This window comes from Biomphalaria glabrata, chromosome 4, assembly GCF_947242115.1.
Source record: "Biomphalaria glabrata chromosome 4, xgBioGlab47.1, whole genome shotgun sequence".
Taxonomy (NCBI): Eukaryota; Metazoa; Mollusca; class Gastropoda; family Planorbidae; genus Biomphalaria; species Biomphalaria glabrata.
In genome coordinates this window covers 48244879-48272400 of record NC_074714.1, presented here as the reverse complement: position 1 = coordinate 48272400, position 27522 = coordinate 48244879, and the positions used below count along the sequence as shown (strand labels likewise).

The following is a 27522-nucleotide window of genomic DNA, read 5'->3' as shown; positions in this document are numbered from 1 at the left end:
GATTGGTTGATTTACATGGTTCTTTGGAAACAGATTGGTTGATTTACATGGTTCTTTGGAAACAGATTGGTTGATTTACATGGTTCTTTGGAAACAGATTGGTTGATTTACATGGTTCTTTGGAAACAGATTGATTGATTAACATGGTTCTTTGGAAACAGATTGATTGATTAACATGGTTCTTTGGAAACAGATTGGCTGATTAACATGGTTCTTTGGAAACAGATTGGCTGATTAACATGGTTCTTTGGTAACAGATTGGCTGATTTACATGGTTCTTTGGAAACAGATTGGTTGATTTACATGGTTCTTTGGAAACAGATTGGCTGATTTACATGGTTCTTTGGAAACAGATATAAAAACAAATTCTGTGATTTTTGTTACTAAACCATAAACTGATGATAAAATGTCTTTCAAAAAACACAAACAAAAGGAGATTTATTAAAAAATTTTTATTAAAAATTCTTTGTTTCATAAAATGTCAAATACCAATGTGACAAAAAGAACATAGTGTAAAGAATGTAAGTTAAAGGAACATAACTAGTTGGAGTATCATGTCAAGTGCTGCATTAGAATCACAGAGGCTCAGCAAACAAAATTATTTGATCTGATTAATGAATGAATGGAACATCAAAAAGCACCAAATAAACTTTCATTCATCAAAAAAAAATTATTATTAAATTAATAAAAACAAAATGACAATTGATTGTGATCAGTTTGATACATAAAGCTTGCTAAGATGTAGGCAATGTTATTGTAAGTTCCATGAAAAAGTTCAGATCAAAAGCAGGTTTCAAATTCTCTATCAAATGTGGTTTTTGTCTAAAATTAAATACAATTTTTAAAGTTATTGACTAAACTTGTATGACTCAACAAAATTAAATCCATTTGAATCTAAACAGAAACTATAAGCATCTCTGGGACTTTTTTGGACATGAAAACCATTAAAACAAGAAATACTTTCTGCTGTTTTTATATAAACCAAAGAATACATTCATTTTTTTTTACCTCTACATCATAGTGCACAAAACTAAAATAGAATACCACTAGGTTATAACAAACCACAAAAGATGGCTGAAGTTGAGTTCAGACTAAAAGCATAATAGACTTAATGTTTTTTTTTCTTTATTTTAATTTAGGATTCCACAATATCTTTGTATTTCTCTAGGTAAGACAGTTGACTAAAAACACTAGAAAACAATTTCTTCATAAAATGTTTTGGCCTAGAATTTTTTTTTTTTTTTTGAAACAACAGCTCTGGAAATTATTTCCTTCATTGAGATTTATGAAAAATGGCTTCAACTTTTAAAAAAAAAATGCAATATAGATTACATTTTTAAAATTTAGTTTGTACCAATTTCATAGACATTGAATTAGCTGAAATAAAAACCAATGACTCATTTTTCCATTGTTTGTTAACAGCGCTTTATAAATAAAATTATTATTATTATTTTCTGTTATCATTTTGTGGTTCATCATCACTTGGTAATTGAATCCAAACTTTTATTTTTTCTAAGACAAGCATCTTTCTGTTTTGGCAAAATGAAAAGCTCACCTTTTTAGGCAAATAGACAGAATCCCCAGTTACAACATGAATGGAAACAGAATTTCTTTGCTCAGAAAGCAAGCAAATAGATTATAGATGGTTTGAGCAATGGATTAGGTACTTATTAAACTTGTTCTGACAAGGAGCCTGTGACTGACTGGCTGATGCCACATTTCAATCAATTTTCATCAACAAGAACAAAAACAAAGTATGAATTTTAAAAAATAATATATTATGAATTTTAGTGATACCAACAAAAACAAGACATTCCAAAAATATCTGCTTACACAAATCTTTTTTTTTTTTTCTGATCTCTTCATAAATCTAAATAATGTTGGGTAAAATAAATATACATTTCATTGAAATGGATCTAATGCATAGAATGTATTTCTTCATTGTACTCAAGAGTAAGATAGAAAAACAAAAACAAGAAGTAAAGATGATGAAAAAAAAAAAAGCAAAAACTTTTAAAGAAAAATTCTCTGGAAGACGACAAACAAGTAATATTTTAGCAGCTACCATCCTTGGTGTTCAGAAGCTTCGAAATCTAACATGAATCTGACTGAAGAAAACAGCTTAGTGTAGAGAAAAATTGATAGATGGGGGAAAAAAAATAATGCTGAGTATCTGTCCAATGAAATATTTAGCAGTTTCAATTATTAGCAGACATTTATTTTAATGTATGAATTACATGTGCTAAGTGCAATTCAAAAAGTAGCAATAATAAATATACAACTAGTATATAAATAGACTGAAATGAATACACCGGCAACATAAACTGAATAAATTATACTGAGGTAATTATTTACATTATTTTTTTTTAAATTTGTTATAAATTCTTTAAAAAAATTATTGGCTTATAAACATTTCAATAAATTATTCTCATGGTAGGCTGTCAAAGTCTTGTGTTTGTTTGCAACAAAAGTTTTAAAAAAAAAGTAGTTAAAAAAGAATTTTTAAAAATTTAAAGAAACTTTTTTTAAAGTTCAAATTTTAAAAAATGTGTATAATTTTTTATTTTTTTTTACATATTGCTGATTTTTTCACATTTACAATAGCACTGGGTCAATCTCACCTTTCAAAAAAATTGTATCTCTTGGTTATACAAAACAAAATTGTACACATTTAAGGTGATTGAAAGCTTTGTCCATCAACTCAATTATTGGTTCATTCATCCAATTACTGTGCTTAATATTTACTGCTCTGTCACTCAGTCAAGAGTTGACTGCTAAGGTTGCTTGGTTCAAAGTTGATTGGTGTCACCAAAGTAAGTGTCTCTAGCTAAGTGCCCATCACATTTTGGACTCCTGGTAAGGCCACTTATAAGTTCCTGTGTAGCTGAAATCAAACTCACGACACAGTTCATCGCTTTCTCTTGGTCCTCGGCTAATAATAGATGAAATAGAAAGACCATTAATAGAATAATTAGCCTTAAAAAAATTAGGGTTCAGATTTTTTAGAATGTATCATATATTACAGACATTCCTTCCAAAAAGGAGATAATTACACTGTATCTTTTAGACTTAAAAAGTATTTTAAAACCAATTTTCCCCATGATTTCTACCTCCTCTTTTACATCGTCAAATTAATTTTCTTTGGCATATCTTAAGCCCCTGTTAACAAACCACATATAAGATGGAAGAAACATTTTTTTTTTTGAATTAGTAAAAATTTTCATGACCTTTTACTTAATATACATCTAAAAATTGTAAGTTTCACTAACCTATACAAATATTGAGTAAGTACCATTCCCCCCATAAAAAGCAACTTTCAACCATAGATAAAAATTGTAAAAGAGAAAGACTTTTTAAGCTATGAATGTTTCAAGGAGGATCATAACCAAAGACCAAAAGAAGGGAGTGAACAAAAACAAAAGAGAGTGGGAAACTTTCACTGACCAATATACAAGCTTCTAAAATGTAACCAAAAGTGGCCAACCTTCACCTTGACATTTATAAGAGGAAAGGGTCAGCACTACAAGAGATTGAAAATTAATTAAATTGAAAATTTTAAAATTAAAACTGTAAAAAAGGATGAGGACTGACATCAACTTCTTTCTAAGTGAGAAATTCCAACCTAGTGGAGTTATATAGAGAAATACAGCTAATGTAATGAATATGAAAGCAATGTGCAGAAGCAACTGCATTGAACCTAATTAACAGCTACAGTCTAGCATCAGGATTAGATTTCAACCGAGAAATGTGTTTACCAAATTTATTATAATTAAGAAACAAAATATTTAATAGTAAAAGAAATCTTCAATCTCAATACTACTGACTTCTAATGATTGTTTGTGTGTAGTTTTTTTTAATCACATGCAGTATTAATCAATTCATTTTTTTTTTTTAAGTTGATTAGCATACAGCTAAATACACAAAACAAACTTACTTTTCATTTCTCAACAGAAAAGCATCAAAAATTCATTCCTTAATCTAGCAACCAAAATGACAGTAATTGTTACATTTTTGTATTCCCTTTATAAAACATGATGTTTCAGTTTCAAGTATAAATTTTGAGAAGAACATTTTTGTGTTGGTAAAATGAATATATTAATAGAAAAAGAACAATATCATGTTTCCAAGTAAATTTATTGAGACTTAAAAATAGTAATAAATATTTGTGCAAGGTTTTTTTATAAAACAGTCATGATAAGATCATATAATCTGTAGTGTTTAGATCTTTGCTTTTAAAATGCAATTCTAGACAAATATTAAATGCCACAATTATAAAACAAATGAAGGTGACATAAATCAAGCAATCTCATTATGATTGACAAAAACAGCATAAATTAATGAAACCTTAAAAGCAGCTTTTTTTTTTATATAACACACTTGTGTCTTAACAAATCTTCAGACAAGGTCGTGTAGAAGTGGCAACATAGCTCAAATATTTTTATTCTGAATTTTGAGAATAGCCTTGTCTAACCCATCTTTAAAACATATCTAAAAACTGTAAGTGATGGGAATAAAAAAATGATTACGTCTATTTTTTGAGATAGTAAAGATGGTCAATGAGTGAGATGATCACATTAACTCTCATAAACAGAAATTCTTTAATTCTACTTCATCTGCCCTTCAGAATTGAGAGACAACACACCATCATATATAGCAACAATAAACACAGTTTGATTCTCCTTGGGCATATAATGTAACACAAAAAATGTTAACATCATTTAGTTCTACCACTACAGTTCACTAATGGTTAAGTTCATCAAAAATTATTCAAACTGTTTAGTTGAACTGAGATAGACACTAAAACGGTGCAATTCTCTTAAAAACAAACTGCAGTTCTAGTGCCACGTTAAGCATTTCAAAAATTTCCACTAATAATAATATTCTAAAATTACTTTTTCTTTTGTAAAGTGTGTGAACATAATATAGCAAAATTAAAATTATATGTTGTAGACTGAGTGTCAAAGTCTCAATATTTTTTTTAGTGCAGCATATCTAAAGCCATTTATGACTATAAAAAGATACAAAAATCAGTTCTGGAGATACTGAGAAATAGTGTTATGTTCAAAAAAAATTTATACAAGTCAAATGGTGTATGGTATATCAATAATTTTTGTTTTAGAAAAATTTTATATATAGTCATTATTCATGGAAAAGTTTTGGTGGCATACAGACTGCATAACTTTTAACAATCTTGGAAAACAATTTTTTTTAGACTCTAATAGCAACTGCTTTAATAAGTAACATGTTAAAAAGTGCTATCAATCTCCTCCAGTCATCATTTTATTCCTAATTTAGTTCAATGTACATTCATTCTCCTCATGACATCATTTTATTCCTAATTTAGTTCAATGTACATTCATTCTTCTCATGACATGATTTTTTTTCTAATTTAGTTCAAGGTACATTCAATCTCCTCATGACATCATTTTATTCCTAATTTAGTTCAATGTACATTCATTCTCCTCCAGACATCATTTTATTCCTAATTTAGTTCAATGTACATTCAATGTTCTGGCCACTATCAGTATTCATATTTGAATATTTGAAAAAAATCAACCTCAAATTCAAAAAGGAAAAACAGTATTCCCACAGATATAATTAATACAGAGACAAAAGTACTGGAAAAAAAAATATTTATTTGATTAAATCTGTCTCTTATTATACAGCCTTAGTTGTGGCTGCATGTAACAGTTAAGAATATGTTAAAACATAAAGTAGATTTTATACGTATGAGTAAAAAAAGACAAGACTCTTTAGATATAAAATGTAAACAATATTTATTTATAGGTCTGTGTAAAAAAAAAAAGTAGAAACAATAGAATGAGTACTAAGGACACGACACACATTTCTGTTCAATTATCATGTCAATCAAATAAACCCCACACAACTCCCCCTAGAGACAAGCTTTTGATGAATGAGTTCATCAGAGATGCGAAGAATCCCAAGCTGGACTTATTGTGACAACATTGGACTGGCTGGCCAGCTGGAGACCATGGAGCAGGGTGCCTGAGAGCTGAATATATATTAGCATTGTTTTTCTGGATATAACAAACTTCTTCTTTAATGGGGGGGGGGGGGGGGGGGGACAAATTAGGTTTGAATTGGGTGGAATCCATAAGATGCATGTTGAGTGTTAAGAATGAAAATAACAAAGAGTATAAGTCTACATAAGCAATAACAGTATGGTGAACTAAAGGTAAAATAAATACTAAATGCTGACTGTTACAAAATAAGATGGTGATAGTTTTCATACTTTTCAAATTAAAAAATGTCTCAGTATGAAACATGTAAATGATACTTGTTTTTCTTTCATATAAAATTTTAATAAAAAGATATTACAAAATTTAAAAAAAAAGAAATTCAGAACAAAATATTGTGTGCTGCAAAAGCAGTTGGTAGTCTACGTAAAGCAAAATAAATTTATAGTTAGTTCCTGTCTCTGTTTCACCAAAACTTAATGACTGCGTCTACTGGGCCAGGGCCATGCTGGTGGACTTCCAGATGTAAGATCCTGTATATCTGAAGTCGCTTTTAAGCATCAGTTCATCCGACTCCTTTGGGCCGCGGCTGTGAGGGAAGGATGGGTAGGTTCATGCCAAACATAATTACACGACAAGAAAATCCAATAGTGCATAATAAAAACATGAAAATATTTTGTTACAGAAACTAAAATTTAGAAACAACTCCATTTAAATGTTATGAGAAAAAAAAATATTGTTAAATCAAAGTTAATCAAGAGAGAAAAAACACAATTACCCTTTTTTTATCAATGCTATTTGAAAAGTTAAAAAACAAACTATGAGTTTAAGTTCTTTTTTAAAGAAAAGTGTTAAAGATGTTGAAAACTGGAGGTAATGAATAAAAACTTTTTCAAGTAGACACTACAGAGATTACTGGAAAATTTAAAGTTGACTAATAGTTGATATTTAAATTTTGTCATTTTAAGGATTTTTTTTTTAATTCACAGGTTAAGAACATGGATAAGTTACAGCAATAGGGAAATGCCAAGGGATTAAGTACAGCCAGGATGACAGCGTTTCCAACAAAATAGTTCTAAAGACAATTAATTTTCAAAACTTGAATTATTTTCTTTTGGGACAATATAACTTAGCCAATATTATTTTATTTTGAACAACGATTAGCACAAAAAAAGGGGTAGTCAAATAAAATGTCCCTAGTTGTTTAAAAAACATTATTAACTTTGTTCAAATTCTTTTAAAAAGTTGTAAATAAAACTTATAAAAATATCTCACAACCTACATTAAAATATAATACAAAGTAAAAACTATGAAGTTGTAGCAAATAAAATGTAAACACCTCTACTTACTATTCACAAGATTAAAAACACAATAGTGAGGTAGGCCTACTAATGAAGTGGACTCACCTGCCATACACGTATTCAATAGGTTTTGGTTTGTTGTATTCAATGTGGTGCAATAAAGGGGTGAAGATGCGCCACGCTTCATAAAGCTCATCAGATCGGACAAAATGTATTTGTGACCCCATGAAGACATCAAGGATCAAGCGTTCATAAGCATCAGGCATGTTCACTCCCTAAAACATAAATACAAATAATACATACACAATAAAAACAAATTCTTTAAGTGATCTGTGCTGGATAAAAAAAAAGACTAACTAAAGCGAGACAAGCGCAGACATAGACCAAAAAAAAAAAAAAGGTTTTATAAAAAAAAAAAAAAAAAAGGGGGGGGGGGGATGGAAACTTCTGCACACCAATGGAACTACTAAGCTAGATGCATCTGAAAAGAATTGTAGTCCCAGACTCACAGTCTCTAAATAAGGAAAGTGATCATCATTGTCCAAAATGAAAGTCAAGTCTAACAGTTCAATTCAATTCAATTCAAACACAAAATTTCTAAAACATCTTAAAGTTTAAAATAATTAAAACCAACATGAGCAATATTTGACGATACAATCGGTGAATCTAAGAGTATGAAATTATTTTAACCATAATAGGGCTTCTCTCTTTTACAACTTCCAAATCAGGGGTTCCAGGATAGAATACTGGGATTTTCAATTTCAGGATCTTTGGGCGCCTTACCTGACATTAGTTGGGGAAAAGTAACGGCAGTTGGTTGTTGTGCTGACCACATGACCTTCATTAACCATGGGCCACATAAACAGATGACCTTTACATCATCTGCCCTATTGATCATAAGGTCTGAAAGGGGAAACTATAGCAGGATGTCTCTGTTCTACAACTTTATTACATATATTTGTAGATAAGTCAGAAAAAAAACAAAACAAATCACAGCACATGCCTGAGAAGTTGCAGGTGAAAAAAATATATTTACTATCCTTCCAAATCTAGTAATGATAATATTATAGTGATTAGGAGTCTAAAGATTAAGGAGCAGTATAATATTATAGTATCATAGGAGTCTACAGATTAAGGAGCAGTATAATATTATAGTGTCTTAGGAGTCTAAAGATTAAGGAGCAGTATAATATTATAGTGTCTTAGGAGTCTAAAGTTTAAGAAGCAGTATAATATTATAGTGTCTTAGGAGTCTAAAGATTAAGGAGCAGTATAATATTATAGTGTCTTAGGAGTCTAAAGATTAAGGAGCAGTATAATATAGTGTCTTAGGAGTCTAAAGTTTAAGAAGCAGTATAATATTATAGTGTCTTAGGAGTCTAAAAATAAAGGAGCAGTACAGCAAGTCACATGGTAAAACTGGCAGTGACCCACACATCTGACACAACCAACAGCTTCTCAGATGGAAGGGTCAATTTTAGATAAAGGTATATCAATAACAATTTCTTCTTTTTTGAAAGAACATTAGTAATTTATAAGATAAAATTGCTATTGATGTTTTCTACATGTTCAACATACATATCTATCATAACTTTCAACCAGATATTCGAAAGGGGTTTCGTTTTTTTTTTTATGTTTCTAAATATGGCCTCCAAAAAAGATTTTCTTAGTTACAAGAGATTGCGTCTTCAAAACAGTGAACCTCCCATGAAAGACTATTTATAAACGGTGACAGTAACTTACCCTATAGCGGCTGCCATAAGTCAGATCTAGCTCACTCTCCTCACAGTTTATGCTCATGCCAGGTGTTTTGGCCATCATCTTCATGTAGATCGCCTCACTTGGCTGTACACGAATCACAAGCTCGTTGCGTTTGACTTCCCCTGATGGGAAAATATCTCCAGCAACATCCCTGAACTGAACTCTGACCTCAGCTTTACGCTCATTCAAGGCTACAGTTTTGTTTGAAATTCAAAGCAAGTTTGTTATCAGAATTACATTGAGAAAATTCAGAAAAAAAAAATAAATAAAGCTATCAATATCTTTATAAACTTGACAAGAAACAGACCATGTCATTGCATGAATAATGAGACTTTTTTTTTACATACAGCTATTCTTTACATTTTTATAACTTTGTCAAGTTTGAACAAAATTTTTGGCTTTAACTTAAATAAAAACATGTTGGTTACCTTTCCCACACCTGAGAATAAAAGGGACACCATCCCATCTTTCATTTTTAACAAAAAGTACAACAGTGGCAAATGTAGGTGTTATTGAACCTGCAGAAAATGAAAAAATAAGTTAAAAAGTTAAAATTAAATTCTTAATGCAGGAAACTATTAATTTAGCCGATGTGAGCTTTAAAATGCTAATCTGCTAATGAGCAATTTCACTGCAATTCTTTTAACTCTTTCTCTCCTAACCAACAATACAAACGTTGATTCCATCAGAATGTGGTAAATAATTACGGAGAGAAAGAGTTAAACAATCAAGACAGATGATAATGTGAACAAGTAACAAAGCAAACTAAAAAGAGAAAAAAGATCACAACAAATTTCCATAAGGATCAATAAGCAGTCTTAGTCTTAGATTAGATAAAGTTATTAGCCTTTGAAATTTCTGATAATGTTTAAAATTTTGTCAAGAATATGGAAATCAAACACTCTGAAAATATGCCAAAGCCACATGATGACATGATGTATCTAGATCGTAATCACTATTTGGCTGGTCATCACCCTTTCTTTTGAACACCCACACTTTCCCAGAATGAGACAAACTTTAGGTCGGGCATATATGTGAACCTAGTCTAAACAATTCATAATATAAATTGTTGAAATACTTATCGATTAAGTGTAATCACCTTTAGGGACTGTAGGATCATCTAAATAGCCGAGCTTAGCTTCACCCTCTCCATTAGGATCACCAACATATTGTCCTAGAACTACATTTTTTATATCTGGCGGTGGTATACTTTTTAAAACCTTCACCTGCGAAAAAATAAAAATTAAAATGAAATCAGGACAAATTTTTATTTTTTGGAATCTTCTAAAAAAAAAAAAAAAACAACAAAGAAGTCATTACTTAATGACTAAAAAAAAACAGTAATAAGACTTACCTTTTCATTGCGTATATCTTCAGCATGTGTTGAAGGTGGTTTTTCCATGGCAACAAGTGTCAAAATCTGAAGCAGATGATTTTGCATCACATCCCTAACATGAAAACAAAAATGTTTCTCTCATCAAACAGGAAAGAAACATAAACTTAGTAGTTAAAATTAAAAAAAATGTTTTATAAAATGTATAATTTTCATTATAAATATGTAACCAGGGGGAATGGTGGCCAAGTAATAAAGCATTTGGCTTCCAAATTTTGGGGTTGGAATCTCAGAAAAGACTTGTCCATCCAGCTCTAATGGGTACATGACATTAGTTTGGCAAAGGTAAAGGTGGTTAGTCGCTGTGTCACTGTTAGATGCTCTCAAGGTGGTTAGTCCCTGTGCTGACACCCTCAATTCTTGTTTAAACCAGGGCCTAGTGTTAGTTTAATGAAGTAGAGCTCAAAACCTGGTGGAATTAAGGGGATAGACAACATATTTGTTGAGAGAGTGTCTTGAGAAAAGAATGCTACTTAGAGAGTGCAACAAGTACAACATGGTCTTGAAAAGAATGCTACTTAGAGAGTGCAACAAGTACAACATGGTCTTGAAAAGAATGCTACTTAGTGTAACAAATACAATGTAACAAAGTAAAACAAGTACCTGCATAATAACAATTACTTTTCTAAAAAATGAACAATAATGAAAAGAAATGGCAATGAAAAAAATTTAGATTTTTTTTACCTCAGTATACCAAACTCATCAAAGTAGCCTCCTCTTCCTTGTGTTCCGAAAGGCTCTTTAAATGATATGACTATACTGGCAATGTTTTCACGGTTCCAGATTGGACTAAAGATTCTATTACCAAACCTTAAAAATGAAAAAAAAAATTTCTTGCACATAAAAAAAATAATTATTCATTTTTAGTGAATCGATAATTAATATTTTTGTATTTACCTTAACACCATTAAGTTCTGCACCATCTCTTTGCCCAAATAATGATCTATACGATAGAGTTCTTCCTCTTTGAACAATGCAGATAAATGTTGTGACAACTGGTTAGAACTTTCGAGATCTTTACCAAATGGCTTCTCAACAACTATCCTGGTCCATTTATCACTGAAAAAAAAATAAAAAAAAAAAGTTATGTACCCCTTGCAGACCTTCCAATTTATAGGATAGATGATGTGATCACGGTTAACAAGGGTGTTGTGTGGTCAGAACAATGACCAACCACCTTTACTTTACTCCAACTAATGTCTGGTATCCATTAAAGTTGGGTGGACTTAGGGACATCAGTTTTCATTGGGATTTGAAGACCCATCAGTTCAAAAGCCAAGCACTTTACCACTTAGCCTCCACCACAAAAAATTCAAGCAAGTTAATTGATATTAATTGATTTGATATTTCTATTTTTACAATGTGTTTCCTTGTATGTACTGGAGTGGATGCACTAAATTGGTTGAAAAATATAGCCTAATTTTTTAAATTTAACATTTGGTTAACTTACTTTTCTTTGTATATAATAATTATTAATAAATATATTTTAAAAAATTAAAAAAAAAAAAAAAGAGAAACTATTTCAAGCAATAAAACTATAACAAGTCTAAAAAAAAAAAAAACATTTAACAGATAGCAGGCAAAATTATATCAGAAGAACAAGCAGGTTTTAGACAAGGTCGCAGCACAACAGAACAAATCCTAAACCTCAGGAAAATCTCTGACAAATACCTTCAACAGCTTTTGACAGAGTTTGGCATGGGGTAATCTGGACGACAATGAAAAAGTACAATGTAAATAAAGACATAATAAAAGTAATCCAAAACCTCTACAAGCAGGACACTAGTGCGGTGTACTTCAACATAACATTGGGGACTTGATTAAAACCACAGTTAGACAAGGCTGCCTACTCTCTTCAACTCTTTTCAATATGTTCTTTAATTCAATATCTTCTTTAACAGAATAATGGAAGATGTTCTCAAGGGCTTTGAAGGTTCAGTAAGCACTGGAGGAATAAGAATTACTAGCTTTCGCTGCGCAGATTACATAGTTGGTCTGGAAGAGAAAAAAGAAGAGCTAGCAGACTTTGTGATGTGCATAGACAATACCTCAGCAGCATATGGTATGCAAATCAATGCCAAAAAACACATATCATGACCAACAGGGCTTTAAAGGAAGATCAATATTGGAGGTGAAAAGCTGACAGTGTCAGTAATTTCAAATATCTTGGAGCTATCGTCTCAGATAAAGGAACCAAACCTGCTCAGAATGGCAGTCCACAGCAACATTTGCAAAAAATCAAAACAATTATGAGAGGAAAAGGCATAACCCTCCGAAGCAGGACGTTTTGGCGACGGGACGTTTTGGCGCGAAATACATTATGTACGTTTATTATATTATTTCTTTTAAAAGAATTATTCATATCTATGTTTTGCATGAGTGTTTGCGTTAAGACATATTTTTCACGTACTAAATGTAAATGTGTGTTTGTGTTTCACATCATTTTCTTTAATAAACATTTTGGCTTGTTTATGTGTGTTTATTAAGAGGCACACTTTTATTTCAAAAAAGTTTTTTAAGATATTACTTTAAAATAAAAAAAAAATTTTAAAAATGAAACGATGATAGACTAAAAATTGATGCAATTATTTGTTTGCATTAACATTGGTTTATTTAATGACTGTATGGTATCTCCAGCTATTCATACCAAACACTTGCTAATAAAAACAATTCGCTGAACGGTGTTAGAATTCATACTATACATACAATATTATGGTAGAGTGAAGTAAACATTGTTATAAAAGCTACGTGCTTATTAAATTATCGTCAAATGATATCTCGCACCAAAACGTCCCATCGCCAAAACAGCGGCGCCAAAACATCATGTACCGATAACCCTCGACTTATGTGCTTCCTGGCCATGGTGACACTCTTATATGCTTGCGAATCATTGACACTGACTGCAGAACTAGGAGACTCCTAGCAAAGGAATTGAGAGTTGAGACGCTACAGAAAGATCATGTGTATCACATACAAAGACCACATCACAACTGAGGAGATGAGACAGGATTAGTTCAGCAATCGGACCCCACATTGATATGCTAACTACCATCAAAAAATGGAAACTTAAAAACTTTAAGGCCACATCACAAGGTCCTCAGGGCTTGCAAAGACCTTCCTTCGGGGAACTGTACCAGAAAAAAAAAAAAGAAGAGGCTGACAGAAAGTGATGGGAAGACAACATTAAAGAATGGACAGGGTTGTCATTACAAGAGACTCTATCAAAGGGAAAGACAGAGAGAAATGGAGAAAAAATGGTCAACAGTTCAACTGACTAAGGGATAGGTGAAGTCCATAGAGGGTATTTTTTATGAAAAAATTGTTTTTTTCCTACTTCATTAAAAAAATAAACGAAAGAAATTTCATTTTAAACACACCCTTTTGACATACAAACAGCTTTAATGTTTAAAGTAACTGCCTCAAAAACAGAAGGGGGCAAAGCCATGTAGAAGATTCTGTTAGCGCTCCCCTTCTGCTCAATGGCCTTATTTAATTGCACAAAATCTTGGGTCTTGTCGTAGCTGCCGGCAACATATTCGTTTAGCTTGAAGAATTCTTTCAGCTTCTCAGTCTCACTATCTTTCACCTGGTGACAATTTGAAAGAGAAGACAATCTCATTAGTAATCTACCAAACACAAAACAGAGTTGTTGTTTTTTTTAATTTTGACATGCTCTTGATTGTGTGCAAAATGCTAAGGCATAGTTTGCAGCAAAACAGTGCATTATTTTATAGCAAAATGAATTCAAATTAGGTTTTTGGGGCTGCAGTTTCTAAAATGAAAAATATGATAAAAAGCTGAATAGACAATTTCTTTCTACGATGAAAATGAAATCTCAAAGTATCCAATTACTTCCTAGAAAACAAAAGTTTCTAGAAAATAGAACAAAAAGTGAATAAGATTACTTTTTAATTGGTAGGATGTTTAAATTCCTATCCTGAGTGTTAAATTACAGATACCTTCCATTTACCCATGTGCCTGATCAAACATTTAGTACATTCAAACTATATATTTTTTTTTTACATTATCTTAGAGCTTTAAAAAAAAAAAACACATATATTATTCTTGAACTAATACAACAGTTGCAGCAAATGTATGTCAATGATATTGTGTGCATATCCCTTACCTTCATGTAAGGTAAACAGTTTTTCTGAACATTCTCAACTGTAAGTTTAGTCCTTGCATAGCCAATAAAGTATGTTTTATGAGGTAGCAAACCATCTCTAAACAACCACCTTAACAAGAACAATAATTGCATTTGAGGCGTATATATTAATACAATAAATGTGTATTACATCAACTAAATATGTGGTTGTATTAAGCAAGCATTAATTAATGAAATATGCTAATAACTCACTGATAGGAGTTTAAAAGATAAATCATCTTGATATAAACATGATTTTAATTTTGTTAAATAGTGTGAGTGAGAATGTTGCACTTTCAGCAGACACAGACTTAAAGGAAAATTTAGTTATGTTTGCTAGGAAAAGGAGAGTATCAATGATTACAATGTTATTAGTCTTCAATTATTTATTTCACATTATGTATACATTGTTTCCTCTTAATAAAAGCAATAAATATAAATTTTATGTGTTTATCGTTGGGTTTTTTTCCTGGGAGCTACCAAGCCAGATTTTAAAAATTGGTGCATTAATCTCAGGGACAACAGTATATATAACATTATAGATTTATAGTTAATGTTTTTTAAAAATAGAAAGGGGCCAAGTGCTCCCCCCACAGAGAACAAAGAACGTCCCACAATATCTTAACATCTGTTTTCTAAGGAGCACATACATTGACATTTACACAGAATAATTTTTAAAGCCAAGTTACTTATAAACTATTACAATTAAAAATTTGTGTATATATGAGCTTTTTTTTTTTTTTGTCTCAATATTTCAGTGACCTTACCATAGTGTGGGATAAATTTTCTTTTTTGCCAAATCCCCCTGAAAAAAAAAAAAAAAAAGGATCAATATATTGGATCAAGAAGTATATATATTTGTTATAAACATTAAAATCCATTAAAGAAATACAAAGCAAAAGTTTATAATAGGACATAAGGAAGTTAATTACCAATCTACACAAAAGAACAAAAGATTTTTTTGTAAATAAAGTAATTCAATGCAGAGGTCATTCAAAACATGCAGTAGTTTCATGTCAGCAAAAAAATGTTACAAAAATATAGAGACAGATTGATGATCTCATTTTCTATGTTTACTAAGATAGCTGTGGAGTCCAATCTTAACTTTCCCAATTGCAACTACATAAACCTTTTTATGCCTTAGTTCTACTAGGTATCTCAATAAAGCTATACACCACATTTTGTCTAGTCATTGTTGCTCATGATTTTAGGCTATGGTACAGTGAAATTATGGAAATAAATTTTATTGATATTTGAAATGGTGTTTAGTTTAATGCAAGTCATTTTTGTAAAGCCTTTCTTATAGCTTCCTTACAGTTGATGCTTTATATTATTGCTACATTCAATCTGGTATTTAAGTGCCTTAGAATGTCATCTCAGGACCCTGCAAAGACCAAAGTATTATATATCATAGTGTGCATTAGTCTTGGCTTTTTTGTTGAAGGGAAATTCTGAGTAGCTTTTTATCTTGTGTGATGTCCACCTAGTGAATGACTTCCATTAAGAAACTCACAGCTTATGAGTCTTTTCATAAGCTACCTACCAACATTCTGATTCCCACTTAGTTGAAATCTATTTCTCGGGTAAATCAGAAATGACTGACATTAAGCTCTATCTACTCTCCATATTGTTCATATAAAAACGTATATGGCTCCTCTTTTTAAATGGATCTCGTTGTACTAAGCCAACTAAGATTTTGAATGTTGATAATAAAAAGCTTAGATAGGATATTGGTAACTAATTGATATAATTCTCATTTTAGTTGTCAGTTTAAATCCATGCAAAGACTGCAATATGTAATTAGGTTTTTTGACAATTATTTTTGACTCAACAATTTAGTCTCTGTATCAAACTAAAGTTTTGTTGGACCAGGCTGTTCATGAATGGGAAAACAGTGAATCTAGATTCTAGACAGAGGAGGGTATTGGTTTGGTCAAGGTAAAATGAAAAAAACTGTCTGACACCAAAATGGGTAAAAACATTTTTGATGGGTCACTTTACTTTTACAGAAAGAAACTTGGGTTAGGCCTTATCTCTAGCAATCAAAATTTTTGTGTGGAAATAATTGCAACAAAAGTTTTAGTGTATCAATTTCCTGAAGTACTTATAATGTAAACAAATTAAACATGTGACAATATGTTAATATCCAGTGAACGATTTGTCTTGTGAATGATTTGTCATGAACCAACTGTCGGTGAGCGATATGTCGGGTGAATGAATAATCGTTTGAATGAATTATTGAGTGAACGAATAATCGTCTGAATGAATAATTGAGTGAACGAATAGTCATGAATGATTTGTTGGTGAACAAAACATTAGTGAACGATTTATTAAATAGTATGTTTGAAGGGTGACCGGTCACTTCATCCCCGGTCATTTCATCCCCGGTCACTTCATCCCCGGTCATTTCATCCCCTGGTCACTTCATCCCCCGGTCATTTCATCCCCTGGTCACTTCATCCCCCGGTCATTTCATCCCCTGATATTTTCATCATCTGTTCATTTTATCTAACAAATTGTAATTTTAAAAAGCATTAAATGAGCAATATTTAATGTATTCCTTTTTTATTTAAATGACAAAATTGTAACAGAATAAAATTAAAATTAAATGCCATTAAAAGCTATAAAAAAAATTAGCATGTAAAAATAAAAAGGTAATGTAAAAAAGTGTTTTTGTGTTTATCTACATCAGTAAGATAGATAAGCTATCGATTGTAAGTACAGAAGACGATCCATCGGTTCATATTGATGAACAATGTTTGTTATTCTCTTAGCCAGTGTTGCATATTTCTTCCTTGGGCGTTCTTCAGTGCCGGCGCTAGCCTGTAAAACTGATGCCTTGTGCAACTGACTATCCTTTCGTAAACCATCTAGAAATGTCCACATAGTTGGATGGTGGCATGAAAATAGAGATTGGAGGGCGTGATGCCAACCCTCCACAGCGTTATTCGTTCTCGCAACACCACCGATTACGTCCAGGTATTTATTCCATGTACTTGGAGGGAATAAAGCTGAAGCATAGTTCTCTCCTCTGCCACGCTGTCTGCGACCACGTACATAAGTATGCTCGAAGTAGGATAACAGTTCCGGCATCCGATTGTGTTGTGGCATGGACTCGGCGAGTAATTCAAAGGAATTACTAATGTGTTCTTCACGTACATAGGCCAAAGCCGAAAGACATCTTACCATGCCACGTAACTCGTTACAACCGTCATAGTCACTTTTCATGCCCAATTCATTGACTTTACGTAATACCGCTTGACAGAGGTGAAAATAACACCCCGTTACTCTGCATGTCTGAAACTTCTCTTGTAAAGCTGTCATGGCGGCTTTCTCAAAGTCTGTAACAATAATTTCTGGTGTTACATTTGGTACAAGTTCTTTAATTGCTTCCAGCAATCTATCATACGTAACTCTGGTTTTGTCCTGAAGCAAGCAGTACAACACTGGTGGAATCACACCCTGAGCGTATTGAAAGTGAATTGTGTAGAGTTGATAAAATAAACAGGGGACAACCTTAAAAGTACCATCGGCAAACCAACATTTGCTACGTCCAAGCCATTCTAGTAACTGTCGGTCACCGAAAACTAGAAATCGATTATTTTCGCTTTTCTCCAAAGAGTCGTATAATAGAAACTCTTTGTACACTGCTGGTACCTCAAAATTTGCATCCGCCGGAAGAGATGGCCAAGCTCTACCAATGTCTTTGTTTCTGAGTCGTTCACGATGTCGTCTGAGAGTCCTACTTATAACACTTTTTCTGGGCAAAGCCATCAGAACAGAAGGAGGTAAGTCGGTGATTACATTAGCCTGACAAGCCCCCGGTGTTGTTGTGGTTTCCGACATCTTCTCCTTCATTTTTTCTACTGCGTTCTTTGCAATGGCTTTATCTCTGTTACATTCATGATTGTGAGTAGATGATTGATTGATTACATCATCTTGGGCAGTAACTAATGTTACCGGGCATTTGTGTGTTTGATATTTGCTACATCTCCAGTTCATGTTTCCGTTCAGCGCCTTCTTCTTGAGCCAGAATTCATATCCTTCATAAACTAGGATAGATCTGCCTTTACTACTTAATGTGAACTCCAGAGGCATTTCTCTAACAGTTCGTGTAGCCACGCAATGTTGGCTATTTGAAATAGAGAACTGCTGATCACTTATAAAACCTAAAAACGATGCTGTGGAGTGGGAAAAAATCATCAGATCGACGCCTACTGGCAGAGAGAGAGAGAAAAAGAGATAGAGAGAGAGAGTCACACCCTAAATATACATGCAAGATTATTTTCCAATAAGCACTCAAACAATTAATTTTAAGGACATAGGAAACTCATCATGATGGGCATTTATGTTCACATAAATATAGGCCCACCAGTTTCGATATCTAAAATGAATATCAATAAACAAAATACATACTTACATTTACTTGTAGAAATGAAATATCGATAGAAATAGTCCTATAACACAATTTGTAACTTTAATGTTTAAAAGTAAGTCCGCCTTTATTAGAAAAAAATAAAACCTTATTTCAAGGCTAAAAATGACTCGACCATTTTCAAGAAAGAGCAATTGAAAAATAAAATAAAGTGAAACATCGTCGTACTTTCACCACACCTTGGCCTTTGATGGTTAGTTATCAGCGGCACGGTCATAATTATTGTAATCGCACTTCTATCTCTCAAAAGATTTCCTCTACTTGAACCACACCTTGGCCTTTGATGGTTAGTTATCAGCCGCATGGTCATAATTATTCTAATCGCACTTCTATCTCTCAAAAGATTTCCACTAATTGAACCACACCTTGGCCTTTGATGGTTAGTTATCAGCGGAACGGTCATAATTATTCTAATCGCACTTCATCTCTCAAAAGATTCCCACTACTTGCACTACACCTTGGCCTTTGATCATTTCGCTATAGACAAGTGCACATCCAGAGTTACCATATAATAGATTTCTTATTAAGAATAAAAAGTGGAAGAGGAAACACCATAAACGCATTAGTAATATGTCATTAAATGTCAAAAAGAAAGCATTCTACATAATCATATTTATATATAAAATATTTAATTGGGGATGAAATGACCGGGGGATGAAGTGACCGGGGGATGAAGTGACCAAGGGATGAAATGACCAGGGGACGAAATGACCGGGGATGAAGTGACCGGAGATGAAGTGACCGGGGATGAAATGGCCGGGGATGAAGTGACCGGGGATGAAGTGACCGGGAACCGTTTGAAGAACAGTTAATAAGTTTTTAACTGTACTACATAAAAACTTTAACTGAGCTGTAAATAAATCTTAAGTAAAAATATTAAAAGCAATTTTAAATATATTTTCATGCAGTAGCTATGAATACAAATAAAATATCTTTCAAGCTTGAATCTCTAAATTTCAAATGAATGTAAAGTGAATGGATAGACTCTACTAATAACAACATTAACATATTATAGTTTATATACTATACTATTATATATGGTGCTTCTAAATTCTATGACTATCTACTTTATACTTTTATAGTGAGACAAAATATTTATCAATATTTTAAGTCTATTTTATGATATGGAGCTAAACATCTAAAATTTATTTGGTTACAAATGACCAATCATTCACATTCATTAATATTGTATTATATTTATTATTGATTGTTAACAATTTGAAATAAAAATATTTCAGATTAATTATTATTTATTTAATTAGTTCTAGTAACTTCTAGAGTCTACATCTCTATAAGTAGTATATAAGTATAATTATAATACTAATACTCTATTTATAATATTACTCTATAGACAGTATAGTAGAGGTCTAAATAAAGATATTTGAACATTTCTAATTTCAGTTTAAGTTTGTCAATTTAGACTAGTTTAGTGAAACATTTTCTTAAAAAACTTTTGTTATAATCTATATCTAAAATTCCATGCCATTTCACTACATGGTATCTCTAACTACGTTATTATATAACTTTAAAAATCTACTTGAAGCACCAGTGACTAGACTACTAGAGTGAGTCAGCAACATTTAAATGAATGGTTTGTTTTGTAGACTACTCAAGTCTCAAGTCAAGTCTCAAGAGAAGAGTTGTAAGAGTTTGCATTAGCAACATTATATAGAATTACAATTTAAACTCAATCTACTTGCATAATTTCAAAAACTTACTGAAGCACCTAGAATTACGAACACATGGGACTCTCCGTGTCCTTCGTGTTCAACTTCACCCCGCATTTTAGCGAGAACTTCTTCCATAGATACATGTTTGGTTAGATCTTCGGTTGCCATTTTCAAAGCAGATAGAAGCTGACCCGGATTTGACCCCTCGAAAGGTGGGCGTGCCCTAGATCGAAAATCTTCAACCAAAATATCGTATTTTTTATACATTCATTGCCAGTGATGTTTCTGAAATCAAAATACGAGTAGAATTTCTAGTCTATATCTACACACAATAATGGTTTGGTTAAAAATTTATTTATAAAATAAAATTAAAACAACATAAATGATAACAAATTTGATTCAAGGCCAAACCTTGCAAGGTCGACTAAAAATGTCTATAACTATAATATCTTAGACTTAGGCATATCTTTTGAAATAGGCTTATACAGACGTTACTTCAAAAAAGAAAAAAATGATTATGTCCTACGCATAGACTTATATATAATATATCTAAGTATATGGTCCTACGTATGTTTCCTAGTTCAATCTTGTCACGCATGTAAATCAATGACTTAAATTCTGCCAAGTCATTGGTTTTATTGGCTGACTCAGGCAACCCATTCCATGCTCTAATAAGCAGAGAAGAAGGAGCATTTGTAACAAATTACAATTTTGCAAATACTTTCATCTATAGAACAAAATTATTTTAAATTATTTATTAATTATACAATTTTTACAGGGAACAATATATGGGTCGTACTTTTATATATATATAGATCTAGGTCTAGCTAGCGTCCAACCGGATTTGAAATAAAAGGATATGAGGATTATGACATTTTTGTTCATGCAGTGTTTTATATTGTTAACTAGCGGATGTTATTTTTGCAGTGGCGGGTGATATGCCCCCCCCACACACACACACAGTACACTTACACAAACGTGAAATTTTAAGGAAGCGCCCGCGCAAAATCAAATTAAAAGTTGCGGCCTAGAATATTCCTGTAAAATTGGGGTTCATTGTTAAGAGTAGGCCTATATTTTTGCGTTACGCCCAATAAGTGTAAATTATAATATGACGACAATTTAATGATATTTTTTGTTGTTTGTTGTTGTATTTTGACTATTATATATATATATATATATTGTTGTAACCCTGCCTTGCACCAGTGCTTGAGGTGCGCACTAGCGCACTAGTGAACGTAAACAGGAAGACACTAGGAGAGAGAGAATAACAGTGCATCAGGGATTGTGAAGAGTCTGAATGTTTGGAAACTAAGAAGCCAGCTTTTGGTGCTGCCTGAAGGTTGCAGAAGGGACCTGGAGCGAAGCGGGGAAGGCTGTCGTTGGTCCACATTCGGGTTGCAGTCTAAAGGACTGGTAAATTAGTAGAAAGACTCTGAGGAAGCTGAAGGATGCTATGTGTTTGTCCTAGTGAATAAACACCTATCTTTATTTCCTGTTACACTGTGTTGAATTGCCTGCCTTTACGTTGAGTGCCTAACCTAGAGTTACAACAATTGGTATCAGAAGTGGGATTTAGGCAGCTCAACGAAAGGAAACAATGACAACGCTGAGGAAGCTAGATGAACTTAGCTGTAAACAGTTAAAAGAGGAGCTCCGAGCCAGGGAGCTGAGGATCTTCTGTGCCAAAGAAAAAATGAGAGCCAGTCTTTGGCAGGCTCTTGTTGATGAAGGGGAGGATCCGGAAATATACCTGTTTGAGATAGAACCAGATATTGGTGAGGTGCTGAACACCATGCAGAACTGGTTAAGAAGTGAACTTTGTACCTTCCAGGATTCGATGAATCATTCTATGGACAAACTGATACGTAACGTGCAAGGCCAGATCAATCCTGTAAGAGAGAGGAATCTAACATCATTCAACAACAATGAACCGTTACTCATTCAAGACTGTGGCTGTACTGATAGTTACAAAGAATGCGTCAATCTTAACAAGAAAAACGCAGATGAACAGAAAGAGACAGTCGAAGCAATAGAAGAAGTCTGCTACGCGACTGAAACTTTTGATGTAACAGCTTTGAGTGCAGCAACGACCTGGACGGAGCAGGAAAACTTTGAGCCTGCGTTAGAGCCTGTCACTTTGGACCTTATGGACCCCTGTAGATCTGCCAGTGCCTACGAGGGGAACTTGAATTTTGATTGTTGCATTCAGGCGGTAAGCAACAACTGTACATGCGGTGCTTCACGAAGGGAATGCAAATGTCAAGAAGCTCATCAACAGGGTCTGAAACCAGTGGACTTCGATACTTCTATTTTCACCAGCGAGAGAGGCCCTGAAGGTGGTCAGAAGAACCCTGCAGCTGATGAACTTTTGCACCTTAAACGTTGTAAAGGTGCCTTACAGACAATTCTCCCTGAGACGGCTGAGGCTGACAGTTTGTTAAACAGCGTGGCTTCATGTGGGTCTACAGCTCTTTCACGAGTCATCCTTAGAAAGGGTCTGATGAAGCGCAGTTCTGAATCAACTGCATTAACAACAACAAGAGCTTTCACTACCACTCGATGTGTCAGGTGGCTGACGCCAGCGACAACCGTCAGGATGGAGAGGCCACGTTTGCGACATCGTGTCGAAAGAAACTTGGTCAACTGGAGAAGGAGAAAACGGCACCTGCAGAGAGCAGTGTGGATCGCTTTGTGGGGAGCACGCTCCATGCAATCTGTGACTCCCACTGACCGACCTCCACCTGCATTGATCAACCGTGAACATATTTCTTTTCGGGACGAAAAGACTAAGGTGGGGGTAGTGTTGTAACCCTGCCTTGCACCAGTGCTTGAGGTGCGCACTAGCGCACTAGTGAACGTAAACAGGAAGACACTAGGAGAGAGAGAATAACAGTGCATCAGGGATTGTGAAGAGTCTGAATGTTTGGAAACTAAGAAGCCAGCTTTTGGTGCTGCCTGAAGGTTGCAGAAGGGACCTGGAGCGAAGCGGGGAAGGCTGTCGTTGGTCCACATTCGGGTTGCAGTCTAAAGGACTGGTAAATTAGTAGAAAGACTCTGAGGAAGCTGAAGGATGCTATGTGTTTGTCCTAGTGAATAAACACCTATCTTTATTTCCTGTTACACTGTGTTGAATTGCCTGCCTTTACGTTGAGTGCCTAACCTAGAGTTACAACAATATATATATATATATATATATATATATATATATATATATATAATATATATATATATATATATATAATATATTATATATATATATATATATATATTTCTTAAACGCAGCTCAGAGTAAACTTACAAACAGAGCATCGGTACCACCTCTAGGTGGTCAAGATTCCACAAGAAAGGGGCCTACACAAAAGAGATATTTTGATATCAAAGGAAATAATTAATCTCCAACAATTAATTAACTAACTGGTTATATTTTTTTTATTGATTCATGTCTTGTCAGGTTCAATGAATATTTTGCAAAGTTTTAACTTGGTCCGAGATTGGGAAATGGGAGCCTAGAAAACATGTTCAAACTTTTTACCAGACAGACAGACAGAGTATAACGATTTATATAAAAAAAAAGTTATTGCCGTTTTTTTTAACTAAAACAAATGTTCTTTTCAATAAGACCGCAATGATTGAAAAATATAATGGTGGTTTAAATGTGAACGATGGATGCAATAGCTTTATTTATTTCAATATATGTCATGGGCGTAGCAGTATAATATATATATATATATGTAGGCCTATATGTAGGCCTATGTATGTATATGTGTGTGTGTGTGTGTGTGCGTGCGCGCGCATCTTTATTACATTTTGACCCTTCATTCTTTTGGAAAACGTTCATTGTAACCTGGAATAGGTTCTTCCTGGAGTGACTTGAATAAACCTGCAAGGGGGTCGGGGGGGGGGCGCTGTGAGCTCCCCTCCGCCAGGCACAACTTCCGGTATTTAAAGCAAAAAAAAAAGCATATTCTGAGGTATCTACAGTGCATTATACTGCTATTAAAAATTTTATAATTCAAAACCCTAATCTGCTTTACTTACTTACTTAGAACTTAGATCCTCCCTCGCCGTTCGGCGCATTGGGCAGCAAGGTATCTCCTCAAAAATCTGTTACTGGCAATGTCTGAAGCCTCTTTCCACCTTGTGTACACAGCTTTGAGGACCTCCATGAAAGTGTGCCGCCAAGTTATACAAGGACGTCCCTGTTTCCGCTTTCCTCGTAATGGCCTCTATGCAATCGCAACTCTTGGTATGCGTAATTCATTTTGTCAGAGAACATGTCCTGCAAACCTCAAGCGACACTTTGTCACAACCGCACTAAGTGGTTCGGCATAGGATTTCCTTGGTTGTGACCCGATCTCTATAACTGACTCCTGAAATCCGACATAGCCATCTTTGTTAAGCGACATTTATTCTTTTTTTAAATTTCAGCTGATGACTTCCATGATGTTTTACACTTTAAGCCTTCTGGAGGAGGGGAGTCTAAACTCAAAACCCCCTTGGCTACGCTCTTAGAATTTTGAGTGAGTAATTTGCTTTTTCTTTTATATTGAAGAGGTAGTTTTTCGCTTCAAACCCCGGGTTTTTAACTTAAAGCCCTCTGGAGGGGGGTAACACAAAACCTCTCTTGGCTACGCTCATAGAATCTGATGACTGATGTTTGCTTTAGCCTTACACTGAAAAGGTGGGGGGTTATCGTAGAAAAAAATTCGGAGGTGGTTTTAAAATCAAAATCCCCCTTGGCTATGATCTTGGAATAGGGGATTTTTGTTTGAATTATTTTATTTTTTTTAAATAAGAAGGGGGTTTAATCGCAAAACCCCCTGGAAAGGGATTGTAAGTGGAGCAAGTGATAGTTTAATATGAAAATCTCACCTAAAATAAACAAAATCAAAGCAAAAAATCAGTCACAAAATTCCCCCCCCCTTGCTGGGGGAATTTCATTGGGGGGGGGGGGGTGGTTGAACCCCTCTCAGGCTACGCCCGTGATATATTTATTTATATATATATATATATATATATATATATATATATATATATATATATATATATATATGTATATATATAGACAAAGCACATAAAATAGACGCACACACAAGTGCACACCAACACACAACGGTGTTTTGTATGTAATAAGGAAAACAAAAACAAAATTGTATGTAACTTTATAATAAAAACCAATTATTTGTAAAATAGTCTACATGTTTTGGATGTCCCTTCAGAGATGAAGATAATACACTTCCTAGTCCAAACCTCCCGCAGGACGACGGGTAATGGCAGGGTATGCAATAGGCCTAACGTGCATCCACTTTCCTTTTTATAGGTCTGTCCTATTTCTAATATTAGTAAATTTACCGATGATGTTACCCTATAGTTTATGGTGACCATTTTAAGTCATCATTTTCGCTTCAGTGGCATCATTTGTATTATCGCCACTTTAATACTGAGATTCAAGTGCCTTGTGAGGTCATCACTTGACCTCTCAGAGGCCACAACATTATGTATCCTAGTAGGTATTTCAACAGTGTTAAGCACACAGACCTATATACGTGATTTTATTTTGCCAAGTCATCTGTGAACACTTATAATTTAGGCCACGGTACCTCGATACTACACCAGCAAAAGAACAAAACATTCAACTGAACTTCTCTAGCCCATAAAGAAATTCCTCTAAAGACATTATTTGTAAGCAGTTTAAAGGTGATAGTGTATGCATATCTTATATTATCTATTAGATTTAAGATAATGATTTCAATAGAGAAGATAATTAGGCTACATCCAATGCTTTTCATGCGTCAATCTAGTCATACATGTTAATAAGTGATTTAAACTCTGATAAGTCGTAGGTTTTTCTGATTCAGGCAAGCCATCACATGTTCTATCAGCGCTTAGGAAGAAGGAGCACTTGTACAATTTTGTCCTAGCATATGTGTCTTTCTGAGTATTTTATTAGGTTTAGTTTTTCTATTTTTAAATTATAGCAAAGTAAAAAGCAAGGTTTCCCTTTCAGACCATAGGGCAGATGATGTAAAGTTCATCAGTTTCTGTGACCTACAGTTAACGAGGGTATCACAACGACCAATTAATATCAGGTACCAATTAGAGCTGGGGGGACTCAGAGGCGCCCTAAAGATCCCGGAATTAAAAATCCCAGTCTTCACCCGGATTCGAAACCGAGACCCTCCGGTTCGTAAGCCAAGCACTTTAAAATTACCACCGCGCCTCGATTTGTAAATATGGCTGTCTTGTATGTGTTATTGCTACTTTTTTAAAATGTTTTTCCTCATACAACCTTACAAATTTATCTTACCACTATTAATGAATGTCCTAATTATTAGCCTGCAAGCTATTTATAGCAATAGTCTTGGTACAAATTAACTTTCCCGTGTAAGAGAGGAGGTATTATAATTACCGATGTATACATAATACTATTAAGATGCTGGCTTTGTGTTGTTTTTATGCATTAAGTCAAGATTTCAGTGGCGGTAAGATGAATATAGCGGTGCATTAAAGTGAAAGATTGCAAAATCCTGTGGGAGAGCTTCAAGGAACCCATCACGTAGTAATAATTAAGTGTAAAGAAGTCTCCAGCGACACGGTGATCTAAATCTATAGACAACCCTTCTTCGTCATCTAAGTAGCTGAGAAATGATACTAAATAGCCTAAATGTCACCTTATAGCTGTGTGTTTCTGTATTTTATAATCTAAGTTAAATTACTAACCATTACCTTAATAGTGTAAGTTCTAGTTGATAACAGTCAAAGACCTATTCGCACAGATATAAAAAAAGAAAATGTAAAAATATAAATAATGAAGCACTGGTCAGCAGGTCCAGACAA

At 33.6% G+C, this 27522-nt stretch overlaps 1 protein-coding gene across 4 annotated transcripts; it reads right to left on the bottom strand.

Annotated features, from left to right (window-relative positions):
• Positions 1 to 437: 437 nt before the first annotated feature.
• LOC106079923 (glucose-6-phosphate 1-dehydrogenase-like) lies at positions 438 to 27522 on the bottom strand. Of its 4 annotated transcripts, none has more exons than XM_056025889.1 (13): positions 27412 to 27522; positions 20731 to 20967; positions 15345 to 15382; positions 14560 to 14668; positions 13811 to 14019; positions 11331 to 11492; positions 11118 to 11243; positions 10395 to 10488; positions 10140 to 10266; positions 9469 to 9558; positions 9023 to 9231; positions 7385 to 7554; positions 438 to 2932 (listed from the first exon to the last, which is right to left on the bottom strand). In XM_056025889.1, the coding sequence occupies exons 2-13, from the start codon at positions 20947 to 20949 to the stop codon at positions 2839 to 2841; spliced, it is 1647 nt and encodes a 548-aa protein (XP_055881864.1). In that variant the 5' UTR covers positions 20950 to 20967; positions 27412 to 27522; the 3' UTR covers positions 438 to 2838. The 4 variants fall into 4 exon arrangements, with proteins under 4 accessions (XP_055881864.1, XP_055881861.1, XP_055881863.1 ...); XM_056025886.1 differs by lacking the exon at positions 438 to 2932 and adding an exon at positions 4116 to 6567; XM_056025888.1 differs by lacking the exons at positions 438 to 2932; positions 27412 to 27522 and adding exons at positions 4116 to 6567; positions 21250 to 21265.